Source organism: Rattus norvegicus, chromosome 3 (assembly GCF_036323735.1).
Source record: "Rattus norvegicus strain BN/NHsdMcwi chromosome 3, GRCr8, whole genome shotgun sequence".
Taxonomy (NCBI): domain Eukaryota; kingdom Metazoa; phylum Chordata; class Mammalia; order Rodentia; family Muridae; genus Rattus; species Rattus norvegicus.
In genome coordinates this window covers 164,768,005-164,780,676 of record NC_086021.1, presented here as the reverse complement: position 1 = coordinate 164,780,676, position 12,672 = coordinate 164,768,005, and the positions used below count along the sequence as shown (strand labels likewise).

The window sequence follows — 12,672 nt, the reverse complement described above, 5'->3', positions numbered from 1 at the left end:
AGCACTTGTACAATGCAGTCTCCATAGCTCTAGGACCTTGGTCTACCTCTTGTCCCAAGCCAATGGAGTTGAGGAGCAAGATTTCATTTGTTAGCGGCAGACGCCACGGCTCCACAATTACAGATTTTGGGGGACAGCTTGGGCTTGGCATATATCACTCTGCAACACAGATACAAGTTCTTTAGGACCCTTCCAGTGTCTCTGATGGCTGGAAGGAGAGGAGGCAGACGGCAGGCCAGGCCAGGCAGCTCTGTCAATCACTCCCTGGGCAGCTTCCTTAAGACTCCCAGCAACAGCCTTAGCAACCCAGCCAGTCGACAGACAGCATAGCAGCACACTTAGACTCTCCTCATTGGCTGGCTCCACAGGACTTTCATTGGTCAAGGTCTTTGATGTCACCTGTCTCTGAGGCTCCCCGAAGAGGAAGACCACGTGTGTAAAGTATCACATTTTAAAAGCCACTAAACAATGGTGTCTGCCTTGCTTGTTTCTTTAGCTTTTTTGTTATTTTCTGTCACTGGTCTGAGAACTACCCAAGTCTTATTTATGGCTTCCGTCCGGAGCCCCTCCCACAAGCCGGTGCTCAGTTAACACCATGCAGCAAATGACTGAATCCTGCCATTTTACACCAACTGAAATGCTAATAAGAGGGTGAGGGAGGCTAAAGCTCTGAACTGGCACAGCCCATGTGGTGGGCATTATGCTAAGAGCGCTCTATCGTACCTCATGAATCTTTTACCACCCAGCCCAAAGGTGAGTGCCATGATCGTTCCCGTTTTGTGGGCAGTAGAATGAGAGAGGCTCAATGACTTTCGCACTACTGTACAGAGTAGTGTGAACCCAGCCAGCTCTGTGTGACCAAGTGTCAGTGCTTGTATCCAGGTCGGTCAGTAGACAGACATGGATGCTTAACTTGCTCTGTGCCTGGTATAGCCTGAGCCCCCTTTGAGAAGCTTCTAATCTGGTAGGAGTTCTGATGGCAGATGGTGATTTGCCAGGATAGCCTTCAAACCTCCGGAAGCCTTTGAACCACCGCTATCCATCACTGCAAGTTAATTTACTATGCAAACACGGTCCATTTAGGGGCTGCTGTCTGTTACCAAATTACATTACTCAGATCTGGATACTCAAGAGAAGATGCCTGGGCCTTGAGAACCACATAAAATTAACTCCCCATCCCCACCTCAGCTTGGCCCTTACATACATCCTTCCTTGCTGATGAAGGCCCCTTGTGGAGCCTGCGGGATGCCCTTCCACACGGTGATGGGCTTGGGGTAGCCAGGGTCTGTGGCTCGCCGCTCCTCGCTGTAACGCCAGTACCGTTCGCCTTTGAAAAAGTAGGTTTTGCCCACAGGTTCCCAGCGCAGAGCTGTGTCAATTCCTTCACGGGGCAGGCAGCTTCCCAGCTCCCCCAAGCTGTGGGGGTACCCAGGCTCCACCGTCACTTCTTTGAATACCCAGTACTTGTCACCTTCAGGGAAGGAAGTACAGAATCAGACTCTGGGAGCCGCTCAGGGCTGGCACAGTGGTCCCACTTGTCTATTTTAGCTCCTGGCCCCAGCAGATCTGGGGAGCAAAAGCTCTTGGGCAGTGTGCACCATGTTTCATAGGTTCTCTGTCCCACCAGCTTGGTTTTGATGTACCTTTTGAGACAAAGTCCTTTTTAAAATCCATGGCTAGCTTGGAATTCATTACGGAGAGCAGACTTGTCTCAGACTCTCAGTGATCCTCCTGCCTCTGCCTTTCAAGGTCCGGGACTACAGACCGTAGCTACCGCATGTGGCTACCATACGCTTGTCTCGGCCCTCTTTCATTTTTGGTGATCTTAGCCACTCCTGTGATATCACACACAGCAGCTGGGGTCAGCTGGGGTGTGTGTGCAGCAACCTGGGACCCTAGCAGGTTTATTGTATTCAGAACAGGGAACGAGTTTGTCTTGGTGGAAGCCCCTGAAGGCGAGCAGTCTCAGATGAGCCACCGTGTGGTTGCTGGGAATTGAACTCAGGACCTCTGGAAGAGCAGCCAGTGCTCTTAACCACTGAGCCATCTCTCTAGCCCATGGCGAGCAGTCTCAGGACGGAGGATGCTGCAGTTACTTAGTTTTTCGCACCCACTGGTCAACTGTTCATAAACATTTACACAAGGCTTTGCCAATTCTAAGCCTGACCCATATGCAGAAAGCTGGCAATTTCCCATGGGTCCTTGATGTGGCTGGCTCATGTCAGACAATGCACACCATTCAGGACCTCACACACGGACTCAGGGCTGTCTCAGATCCTCATACTCCATCTGCTATACCCTCGCCTAACACTGATGATCTAGCCCCACCCCCTTATATCCGGTGCCTTCCCATGATCCCTGGCTGCTCAAACTTGGGTCGAGTCAAGGTTACCAGTGTGAAAGGACTCAGAACAGAGCCAGCTCAGGCTGGACACACTAGCGTGCTTTCCCCTTACCCCTATCCTGTTGGCCTGCTTGGGCTCTTACAGACCTGAGAGAATAACCTTCTGGTGGAGTGTGGGTGGCCTTCCTTGTCTTGCCCTGGACTTTGTCTGGATGGAATTCTTCACCCCAACAGCTTTGGTGCTCGACTTGTGTTTCCCTGATGATATACTTCCTTTCTGCGGACATGCGACCCTTCAGAAGTCAGTGTCAGCCCACGGAAGGCATCGTTTCCCATTCCACCTCTTCCGCTTTAGACAGGAAAAGGAGGCCTCAAAAGGGCCATGTTACCTTTGAAGAAGACGAATCTTCCGTCCGCTCTTTCATAGGCTGCGTCTATGCGGGCGGGCAGGCCCTTCCAGAATTGTTCAATCTGCATGGGGTAGCCCTCCTGTACCCGATTATTGCGCAGACGCCAGAACCAGCGATCCTGGGTGGAAGGGGTGGGGAGTAGAGAGGAGAAAGGCAGGTGGCAGGTTTTACCTCTGAATTCAGTGATCTCAGCCCCAGGGCTCAGGCCCAGCAAACCCAACCCCAACCCTGGGGCTGGGCCTCACAACCCCCATAGAGTCTGTCCATCTGTTGCTTCCAGCTCTTAAAGGAAGACAGGATGTAACTAACTCTTCATTGAGGCCTCCTGCTGTCCAAGACTATGAGACACACAGCAGATGGGTGTGGGAGAGGTGTGGAAAGGCTAGAAAGGAAGCTGCCATGGCCAGGAGTGGCCACAGGAGGGCAGCAGAGGGTTACTGATATCAGTTGGGCTGTGCCCCGGTCTGGTGGGAATCTTGGCCTGGTAAAGAAGATGATAAAGCCCACATATGCCTCTGAACATTTTATTGGGAGGATCAAAGAAATACGAGAGCTGCCGTAGGAACATGACTCAGAAGATAGTACAAACCTAGAATTTAAAGAAAAACAAAACTCATTTATGCATATGGGTGTGTGTCTGAGTATATGACTATATATCATGTATGTGCATGAGACTGCAGACATCAGAAGAGGACACTGGATTCGCTGGAACTGGTTAGAGGCACTTATGAGCCCCGATGTGTGTACTGGGAACTGAACCCAGGTCCTCTGCAAGAGCAGTAAGAGCTCCTAACCACTTGGGGGGCATTTTTAAAGTGTTTTACAAAGCAATTGCAGGTCTACTTTTTAAAATGCTTTATTCTGACTTGCACAATTCTGTCAAGTCAGCCTGACACATACAGAGTCTTAAGGAAGGCCAAGGGACATGCCTAGAGCCAGTCGATTACTGAGAGGCAGAACTCGGCTAGCCTACACGGCCTGATTCTGACTTAGTGATTGAAGCTTGCTGGGGAGACCTTACGAAGGAAATGGGTGGCCACCCAGTCTCATGGAGACCTGTTTTCCAGCTCCCGTTTGATGAAGGGTGCTTCCTACAGACTGGGGCGTACCAGCCAGCAGTGTTCAGCGTCCAGCTCTTTTGGGATAGCTTGGTTTCATTTTGCACCACTCGATGGGCCATTCTAACTCCATCGCTTCCCTTAAGGGGCTGAGTTAGGGCCAGGTCTGTGTCTCCTCTGCTTCTCCCTTGTCTTGACTGACTCCTCGATCCTTCTACCAGCCCTTGGAGCACACCACAAGCTCAGGGCAGGGAGTATGACATGGCCTGGCCAGTACCTGTCACTCCTGCCCTGGCAGGAGCTGTAGACCCTGTCCACCCCAGCAGCCCGTACTTTGCATCTTCATAGCCTCTGATCTTCACACATCCTGTGCCAGAAGAACGACTCCCCAGGTGAACAGCTGAGGTCTGAAGAAGGGGCTGACTTGTCACAGACCCTACCTATCTCCAGCATTTCCCTGAGCATTGGCTCCTCGGAAGCTGTCAGTTCACCAGTCTCTCCTTGTTACCTTGTAGAACCAAGTTGATTAACCTATCAGGCACCAGAAAGAGACACAGTCCTGACCACTAGCCCAGTTCCTACCCAGGCCTCACAGTAGCCTAATTACATAGAGCTGGAGCCTGCCCAGCTCCATGGCTGGTGTGGGGGTGGGGCACTCCGGGTAGTCCTGATCCACTATCCGTACCTTAAACACAAACATCTCCCCTCGGAAGAGGGCCACTGTGTTGAAGTTGCCATCGCAGATGTTGGGCTTGGCACCTGGAGTGGATGGCCGGTCCCCCAGAGGTGGCCGAGGAGGCCTGGGCTGCCGCTCATGTTTTCTCTCAGACGGTGAATGGATCCTGCGGACCGGGAGTGTAGGAAGGGGTCTTGTGGGCTCCAGAGGCTCAGCTGGGGGTCCTGGAGAGAGGGGCTGGATCTTAGGGAGGGCCCAGCTTTTCCCTTCTGTCATCTGCCATTGCCCCAACACTACATGGGCAGTTATCTGCCATTGCCCCAACACTACATGGGCAGTTCCAGGTCAAGTCTGTCCCTCTGACTTCCTGTACCTTCTCCCTGACGTAATTAACGTCCCAGTCTCTAAGAACATAGACGGTAACAGCTACTGGATGGGGATCTTCACTTTCCACCCCCAAGTCTGGTATCTTTCCTTTTTAAGGAGAAATCTTCTGGCCAGTGTCCTGCCTTCAGGCCAGGGTCCCACACCCTCCTTTGATGCCCCCTTCCACACAAGCTAGACTCTAATTTCTAACCACCTCCACTCTTCAAAAGAGCTTCAGCTCCATTTTCAACCCAAACCACTTGCCAAGATCACCAATGACCTCTGTATTTCGGAATCCAATGGTTATCAACTCAAACTCTGTTGACGCAATGACTCATCTCAGAATTCTTGGTAATGGAGGCTGTGATTCAGAGGACTTGGGGTGGGGTCAGGCAGCAAATCTTCAAGGTCTCAGGTGAAGCCCATGTCACCGGACTGAGGCCCACACAGTGGCTTGTGAGATTCTGGAAACATCTACCCCGAACCCTGTTCCTCCTTTTCCACGGCCCCGCATTCTTGGATTGTCTGTCCTGGGGCTTCTCTACTAACCTCCATTGTTAGGGTATCCACCCTACTCCAAAGAATGGGTACACTTGGGGTCTCTTCCTCCTTCCCTCTGTAATGCCTCTCAACTTGGGCAGCTCCTGGGGATCACCTAGATACACCTCTAGATCTTTGGGAAGCTCCCGAGATGGAATAACTCAGATCTTTGGGGTGAGGGCGTGGTGTCGGTGTTTTTCTTATAAGACCCGTGAGCTGATTCATAAGGGCAACCCAGCTGAGAGTCACTGCTCAAAGGGGCTCATCTGGGTTCCTGGCTTTAGAGACCCTAAGAGCTGCCTCTGACATTCTGTGGTGATAGAAATGCTCTGTATCTGTACTGTCAATAAAGTTGCCTCTGGCCACACGCACAGTGTGGCTATTGAGTCCTCAAAGTGAGTGACTCAGTTCTTAGTGGCCAAGGAGCTGAAACTTCAGTGTGAATATTGTGAATTTAAATTTCCTTCCTTCCTTCCTTCTTTCTTATTCTTTCTCTCTTCCTTCCTTCCTTCCTTCCTTCCTTCCTTCCTTCCTTCCTTCCTTCCTCCCTCCCTTCCTTCCTTCCTTTCTTCTTTCTCTTCAAAACATATTTTCTCTGTGTAGTTCTGGCTATCCTGAAACTCACTCTGTAGACCAGGCTGGCCTCAAGCTCAGAGACTCTCCTGCCTCTGCCTCCCAAATGCTGGGACTAAAGGCCTGCACTTCCACCACCACCACCTGGCTAACATTTAAATTTTAATAGTTACTTGTAACTAGTAACTATGTATTATACACTAAAGTCCCCAAGGGGATAGCCACTTGGTCTGTGGACTACAGACTGAGAAATCTTATTACCCTACAATTATGAAGACCAGAGGACTGGAGAGATGGCTCAGTGGTTAAGAGCACTGACTGCTCTTCCAGAGGCCCTGAGTTCAATTCCCAGCAACCACATGGTGGCTCACAACCATCTGTAATGCCCTCGTCTGATGTGTCTGAAGACAGTAGCTACAGTGTACTCCTATACATACAATAAATAAATCTTTAAAAGTAGTTGCCAATACTTAACAGATATAAAAGATTTCATTAAAAAAAAGAAGAAGACCAGAGTACCTCGACCCCCACTTCTTTTTTTTTTTTTTTCCCGGAGCTGGGGACTGAACCCAGGGCCTTACGCTTGCTAGGCAAGTGCTCTACCACTGAGCTAAATCCCCAACCCCCCCCCCCAACTTCTTTTTAAAGACAGGGTCTTGTGTCAGTGGCTGGCATTGTGTAGCACAGAGATGAATTTGAACTTCTGATTGTCTAGAAGGCTGGGATTACAGGCGTGTGCTACCACATCTGGTTCACGTGGTTCTGGGGGTCGATTGTAGGGCTTCATGTAGGCTAGGGGGGCACTTTACCAACTGAGCTACACCCATAGCAAACTCAGAACTCTCGGCTCTCTTGACCTGTTCCTTTTCCCCCTCGTTCCCTCATTGGATCTGTCATCAAATCCTGTCCATTCCGCCTTTGAAATAACTTCTAGTACTGACTGTCCACCCTGCCTCCTGCTGCTTCTCCTGCTGTGACGCTCTGGCTGCTGTGCCTCCTCCAGAGGGAGCCCTACTCCTCTGTTCATGCTCCCCAGCATTTGCTCAAATGAGCTGGTCTTCCCATTTCAACCAACCTGACTAGAACCTCCGTGCCAGCCGGACTGGTCCTTGGCAGTGTGGTAGGATTTTCAGATCTCATTAAGACAGCAAGCTAGCTTCTCATTTGCCCTAAGATCACAGATCTGGTTATGACACCATTACTGGGGCAGATGTGTGACTCTCCTAAGTTAGAGCATACCTGGTCCCCATCTGTTAGAGGGCAGTCATGGAGAACAGGAGGTGACAGGGTGATAGGTGGGCAAGAAGAGAAAAGAGGGAATGAGTGAGCCTTACCTCACTTTGCCCTTCCCAGTTACAGCCTTGTCCCCTAGGTTTCCCAGTATGCCAGGGGACCTCATAAAAGTCAGCACAGAGACACGGCAGCTAAGTAAGCTCCAACCTGCCTCAGTCCACTTTCACTATCGTGACCCCTCCCCTCCCCTACTACACACACCGTAAATCTTCTGGATGCCCTGGAGATCATCCTGGGGCAGCTTGAAGTTGTGCGTCTCCATGTATTGATAGAAGGGTGCCATGATAGCACTGGGGTCATTAGAGTGTTCCAGCCCCAGGGCATGGCCCAGTTCATGCACGGCCACCAGGAAGAGGTCATTGCCTGCAGAAAGGGACATAAGAGGTGCCCAGGGCACCCACTCCGTATCAGTCAGTCAGGCCATTACTTAGCATATCAAACACTTAGCACATCCCCTGCCCCTGCCCTTCAGCTGGACGTTGGGGATATAGAGAAATCAAACACAGCCTTTGCCTACATATACATACACGTGCGCGCGCGCGCGCGCACACACACACACACACACACACACACACACACACACACACCCCTCTTATACAGAGAGAGGGGTACATGCAGAATGACTATGTAGTATCAGGCACTTGGGTGCTTTAACAGATGTAGAGAGATTGAGAACTTATTTTAAGGTACTAAGGATAGAATCTTGGGGCCTTGCATTGAGCCATCTCCCCAGACCTCTTTAACTTTTTCTTTTGAGGCCTCTGGGATTACATGTCTGTACTACTAAGTCCGAATCGTATCAGAGGGAGATGCTCAGGAGAGACACATCAGGGTGAATCTTGAGTCTTGAACGGTAGCTAAGACATGAGTCTGAAGAACGGATTCAGGGTTAGGGAGGAAGAGGGTGGAGTGGCATTCCTGGCGAGGGACTGCTCTAACACAGGTCCGGGGATAAGCAGTTCATTCCATTTGGCTTGAGAACAAAGCGCTAGAGGAGGGCCAGGGAGAGATGAGGTCAGCCAGGCTGGCAAGCAGGGCTCTGTGATGCCCCACAAAGGCATTTGGATCCGTTTCCTGGCCGTGGGTGTGTGGGGGTCAGGGATATCAGGAAAGGAGGTGGGACACAATGAAGTCACCCTGTTTGCCATCGGAGAGGGGGTTAGAGGCAAAGGAGACTTGAGGCAGGTAGATCAGTAGGATCAGTTCAGGAGATGGGGTGCAGACGCTGGGGTGCTGGTAGGCAGACACAAGGAAACTATGGTAGGACGAGAAGAAAAAGTCCTTGGGGTGGCTGGTTAGTTGTCATCTGCAGGAGGCCTGATATAAATAGGGGTGGCTGGGCGGGTAGCGGGACCCTAGTCCTGGGACTACTGGCCAAAATGGAGGTGAGGAGTCACAAATATGTGGGAATGCAATCCTGGTACTGAAATCTATCACAGGATGCTGGAAAAGAAACCGAGGGGCAGCGCTCTGTCCCAGTGAGCAGGAGGGGACAGCCCCACCTCATTTCCAGTGCCACACCTTGAGGCTTTGTGGAGTCGGGCCAGCACCCAAACCTCGATATGCTCATTTGTAGAAAGGGGACACTGGACCTGCCTCCTTGGTTACGTGAGGACTAAATACCCATCAGGTGGGAGGTGCACGGTATAGCTGGGAATGGCTCTACTGCTACAGACACAAGAGACGTAAGCTGGACCAGAGCAAGCCCGTTAGCCAGAAAGGTCCGCAGGGTTTCAGCAACCAGGTTCTCTTAAAGTTAGCCACCACAGTTTCTCCTGTAAGCCTTGGGCAGGGCAAGGCTTGAATTGGTAGAGGCTAAGTAACCATAGTATTGGGAAAGAACGCTGTGGCCAAGGAGTTGGGCAGGACACTGTGTCCACGGTTCTGGCCCCTCCTGTTCAATCTCTAGCATTTGCTCAGCCCCGAAACCTTTCTCTTATCTCCCAGTCTTACGCATTCCTCGATCCCTTTCTGTCACCTCGACATCTACCAGGAGTCCGGAACGTTCCTGCCTACTCTGCTCCGGTGCCCTGGCAGTGTTGCCCTACTTAATCAAGGCCTCTGGAGAGTAGGACGAGGGTGGGAGTTCTCTGGCATTTCTGAGTAAAGTCTTGGGAAAAGAGAACTCCACAGGCCAGACCCAGACTGACTCTCTCCTGACACCAACACCCACCCTCTTCGTCATCATCAAGCACCTTTTGAGCAAGGGAGAGGAGATGGGGGATGGGCAAGATCACTCCAAGGCTGGCCAAAAGCCTGGGCTGGCCTTCTGCTGAGGAGGGCAGGCTGACAGGAGAAAGCCAGATTGCCCCCAGCTCCTTGTCCAGGTCCAGGTCCCTTCAGCGGTAGGGAAGCAGTGAGCTCATCTTTTAGCTCCACTCCAAACAAACGTGCCTGTCAGAGCCGGCAGAAGGCAGATCAATCTCCTGTGGCCTGCCTGTCCTGGCTCTGCTCCTGGCTTGCTGATCCACCTGGACAAGCTGTTCAGGGCCTTTCTCCTGACCAGGTCTCTCCTTGGGAATATCCACGGGGACCTCAGCAGGGAGCCAGGGAGCCCTGGGTACTCTCCACTATTGTCCTGGGCTCATGCCTAGCTCTGTGACCAGTGGAATCTCTTGAAGCAAAAAGTCCTGTGGGTTTCTTCCCAGGACGAAAAGGTAGAGAAGAGCTAGGAAGCTAGCGTCCCACCCCACAGAACCAGAAGAGTCCGGTGAGGAGAGGGGAGGGGAGGAGAGTGCAGTCACACTGAGCTTGTGAGGGGACACAGAGGGATGGGGGGTCAGCCATGAAGAAGAGCCTAGTGCCTTATGGAGAGGAGGCTCTTGGGGTCTTCACTCCCCAAAGGGTGGGAGGCAGGAAGCAGAGTGATCAGAATACAGTTTTGGCCGCTTTGCCGTGTTCTAGCAGTGTGGCATTTTAAGATCTCTTTCTCCTCAGAGAAGAGAATAATGGTTGCCTTCCTCTTACGAGCAGGTACGCGGATGAATGAGTCGGTGTAAAAAGGGCCCACCTTGGGTCCTGGCACTGGTGGGTCATTACACACTGCTGAATTGAGAGGACCAGTGTCCCCAGCTGTGTGTGTTCTGAAGGTCTCTGTGCCATGTAGCATGACAATCTGCTGGGCTACTCCAGTGGACCTTGCCTTTTCAGGATGGACTCCAGCCACTGGGGACTCCCATCTTCCTGACTCCAATATTGCCCACCCCAAGGCATTCCCTCCATGCCCACAGTCTCCCAGCACTATCCCCTCTACCTAGAAGGGCCTCCTTCCTTTAATATTCACCCCAGGCCATCTACCTGAAGACCAGCCTGACTCTCCCAGCTGCCAGGGAGTGCTGCCTTCTCCACTCTGACAGCATTTTAATTTCAGGCACCTTAGGTACCAGCCACATCCCAATCTTCATTAATTACAGCCACAGGTACATACTCTGCCCTGTGATGGTTTACATATGCTTGGCCAGGGAGTGGCACTATTAGAAGATGTGGCCTTGTTGGAGGAAGTGTGTCACTGTGGGGGGTGGGCTTGGAGACCCTCCTCCTAGCTGCCTGAGGGTGCTCAGTCTGTTCCTGGTTTCCTTCCGGTAAGATGTGGATAGAAGCTCCTCCTGCACCATGCCTGCCTGGATGCTTCGATGCTGCCATGCTCCTGCCTTGATGATAGCGGGCTGAACCTCTGAACCTGTAAGCCAGCCCCAATTAAATGTTGTCCTTTATAAAATTTACATTGGTCCCGGTGTCTGTTCACAGCAATAAGACCCTAAGACAGTGCCCCAAGACTGAGATTCTTGGGGCAGTAGCCTCAGAAAATGGCTCAACGCTGCTGGAGTCTGACATGGTAAGATGTCAGCACCCAGAAGGGGACAGTACCAAAACTGCAGTTATCTTCTAGACACTGCCATGGACCACCTGTCACAGACCCCTGTGGGGATTGTTAAAGATGTGGCATCTTGCTTCCACATCTGGCTCTGATGCCTTCCAACTGTGACTTTCTCCACAGCCAGCAGAGTTTCACTTCCGTCACCTGTAAACCGGAGATTATAATCCTGACCTCCCCGGTGGGGCGCGAGTTAGTGACCTAACTGTGGAAAGGTTCTGTCCTATGACGCAGGGTGTGGTCATGAAGGCTCTTCCTGGCTTGTCACCTTCCTCTAGGATGGAATCCTGAGGGCTGGTCCCCTCCCAGCAGAGCTGAGAAAGCGTCTGCTGACTTCACTGCTTGACTCATTTGAAAGAAATGGGGACAGAGGAAGTTTAATAAAAGTGGCTTTAAGGTGTGCTGGGCTAGCTTGCCCCTTTGTGTACTTCAGTGGGGTGGGGGATGAGAACCACATGCACAATTGAGCGGTACTCTGGGGAGCTGCGTGTGTGTGTGTGTGTGTGTGTGTGTGTGTGTGTGTGTATGTGTGTATGTGTATGTGTGTGTGTATGTGTGTATGTGTGTGTGTATGTGTGTGTGTGAGTGGTATGTGTGAGTGGTGTGTGTGTATGTGTATGTGTGTGTGAGTGGTGTGTGTGTATGTGTATGTGTGTGTGTATGTGTGTATGTGTGTGTGTGAGTGGTATGTGAGTGGTGTGTGTGTATGTGTGTGTGAGTGGTGTGCGTATGTGTGTGTGCATGTGCATGTGCGCATGTGCATGTGTGTGTGTGTGAGTGAGTGGTGTGTGTGTGTGAGTGGTGTGTGTGTGAGTGGTATGTGTGTGAGTTGTTTGTGTGTGTGTGTGGTGTGTGTGTGTGCATGTGCATTGTGCGTGTGTGTGTGTGTGGTGTGTGTGTATGTGTGTGTGTGTGTGTGTGTGTGTGTGTGTGTGTGTGTGTGTGTGTGTGTGTTTTGTATGCATGGGCACAGGCATGCTTACCTCTGGGGGATGGATGTGAAGAGTAGAGAATGATGTTGAGAATTCTCTCTTTCTCTCCACCTTCCCATCACTTATTTTGAAATGGGTCTCTCAGTAAACCTGGTGCTTGCTGCTTTGGCTAGTCTGGCTGGCCAGGGAGCCCACAGTACCTGCCCATTTCTGTCTCCAGCTTGGGGTTACAGAAGAGCCTTACCCCAGCTGGCTCTTATGTGGGTGTTAAGGACCCAGTCTCAGGTCCTCACGCTTGCGCAGTAAGCACATTACCCACTGAGCCATCTTCCCTGTCTCGCCTTCCCTCCCCCCATCCCCCCAAACAGGGTCTCTGTATTCCGGGGTGGCCTGGAACTTACTATGTTACCCATGCTGCTCTTAGAATTGTGACAGTCTTCCTGCCTTGGCTTCTTGAGTGCTAGAATTATAGATGTGAGTATAGAACGGCTTTTAAATGCCAGGGCAGGGAGGACTGTGATTCTGGAAGTTTCGGTTCAGATATAGACTAGATCTTCCCTCCCTTGTTTCTAAACAGGACAGCTTGAACCCCCGGTGTTTCCTGAT

The 12,672-nt window shown here is 51.5% G+C and overlaps 1 protein-coding gene across 1 annotated transcript in view; it reads right to left on the bottom strand.

Annotated features, from left to right (window-relative positions):
• Positions 1–12,672, bottom strand: part of Mmp24 (matrix metallopeptidase 24) — a 44,471-nt gene that overhangs the window by 3,020 nt on the left and 28,779 nt on the right. Inside the window, 4 exon segments of the mRNA NM_031757.1 lie at positions 1,205–1,471; positions 2,734–2,872; positions 4,498–4,712; positions 7,462–7,623. Coding sequence (NP_113945.1) covers positions 1,205–1,471; positions 2,734–2,872; positions 4,498–4,712; positions 7,462–7,623 — 783 coding nt within the window.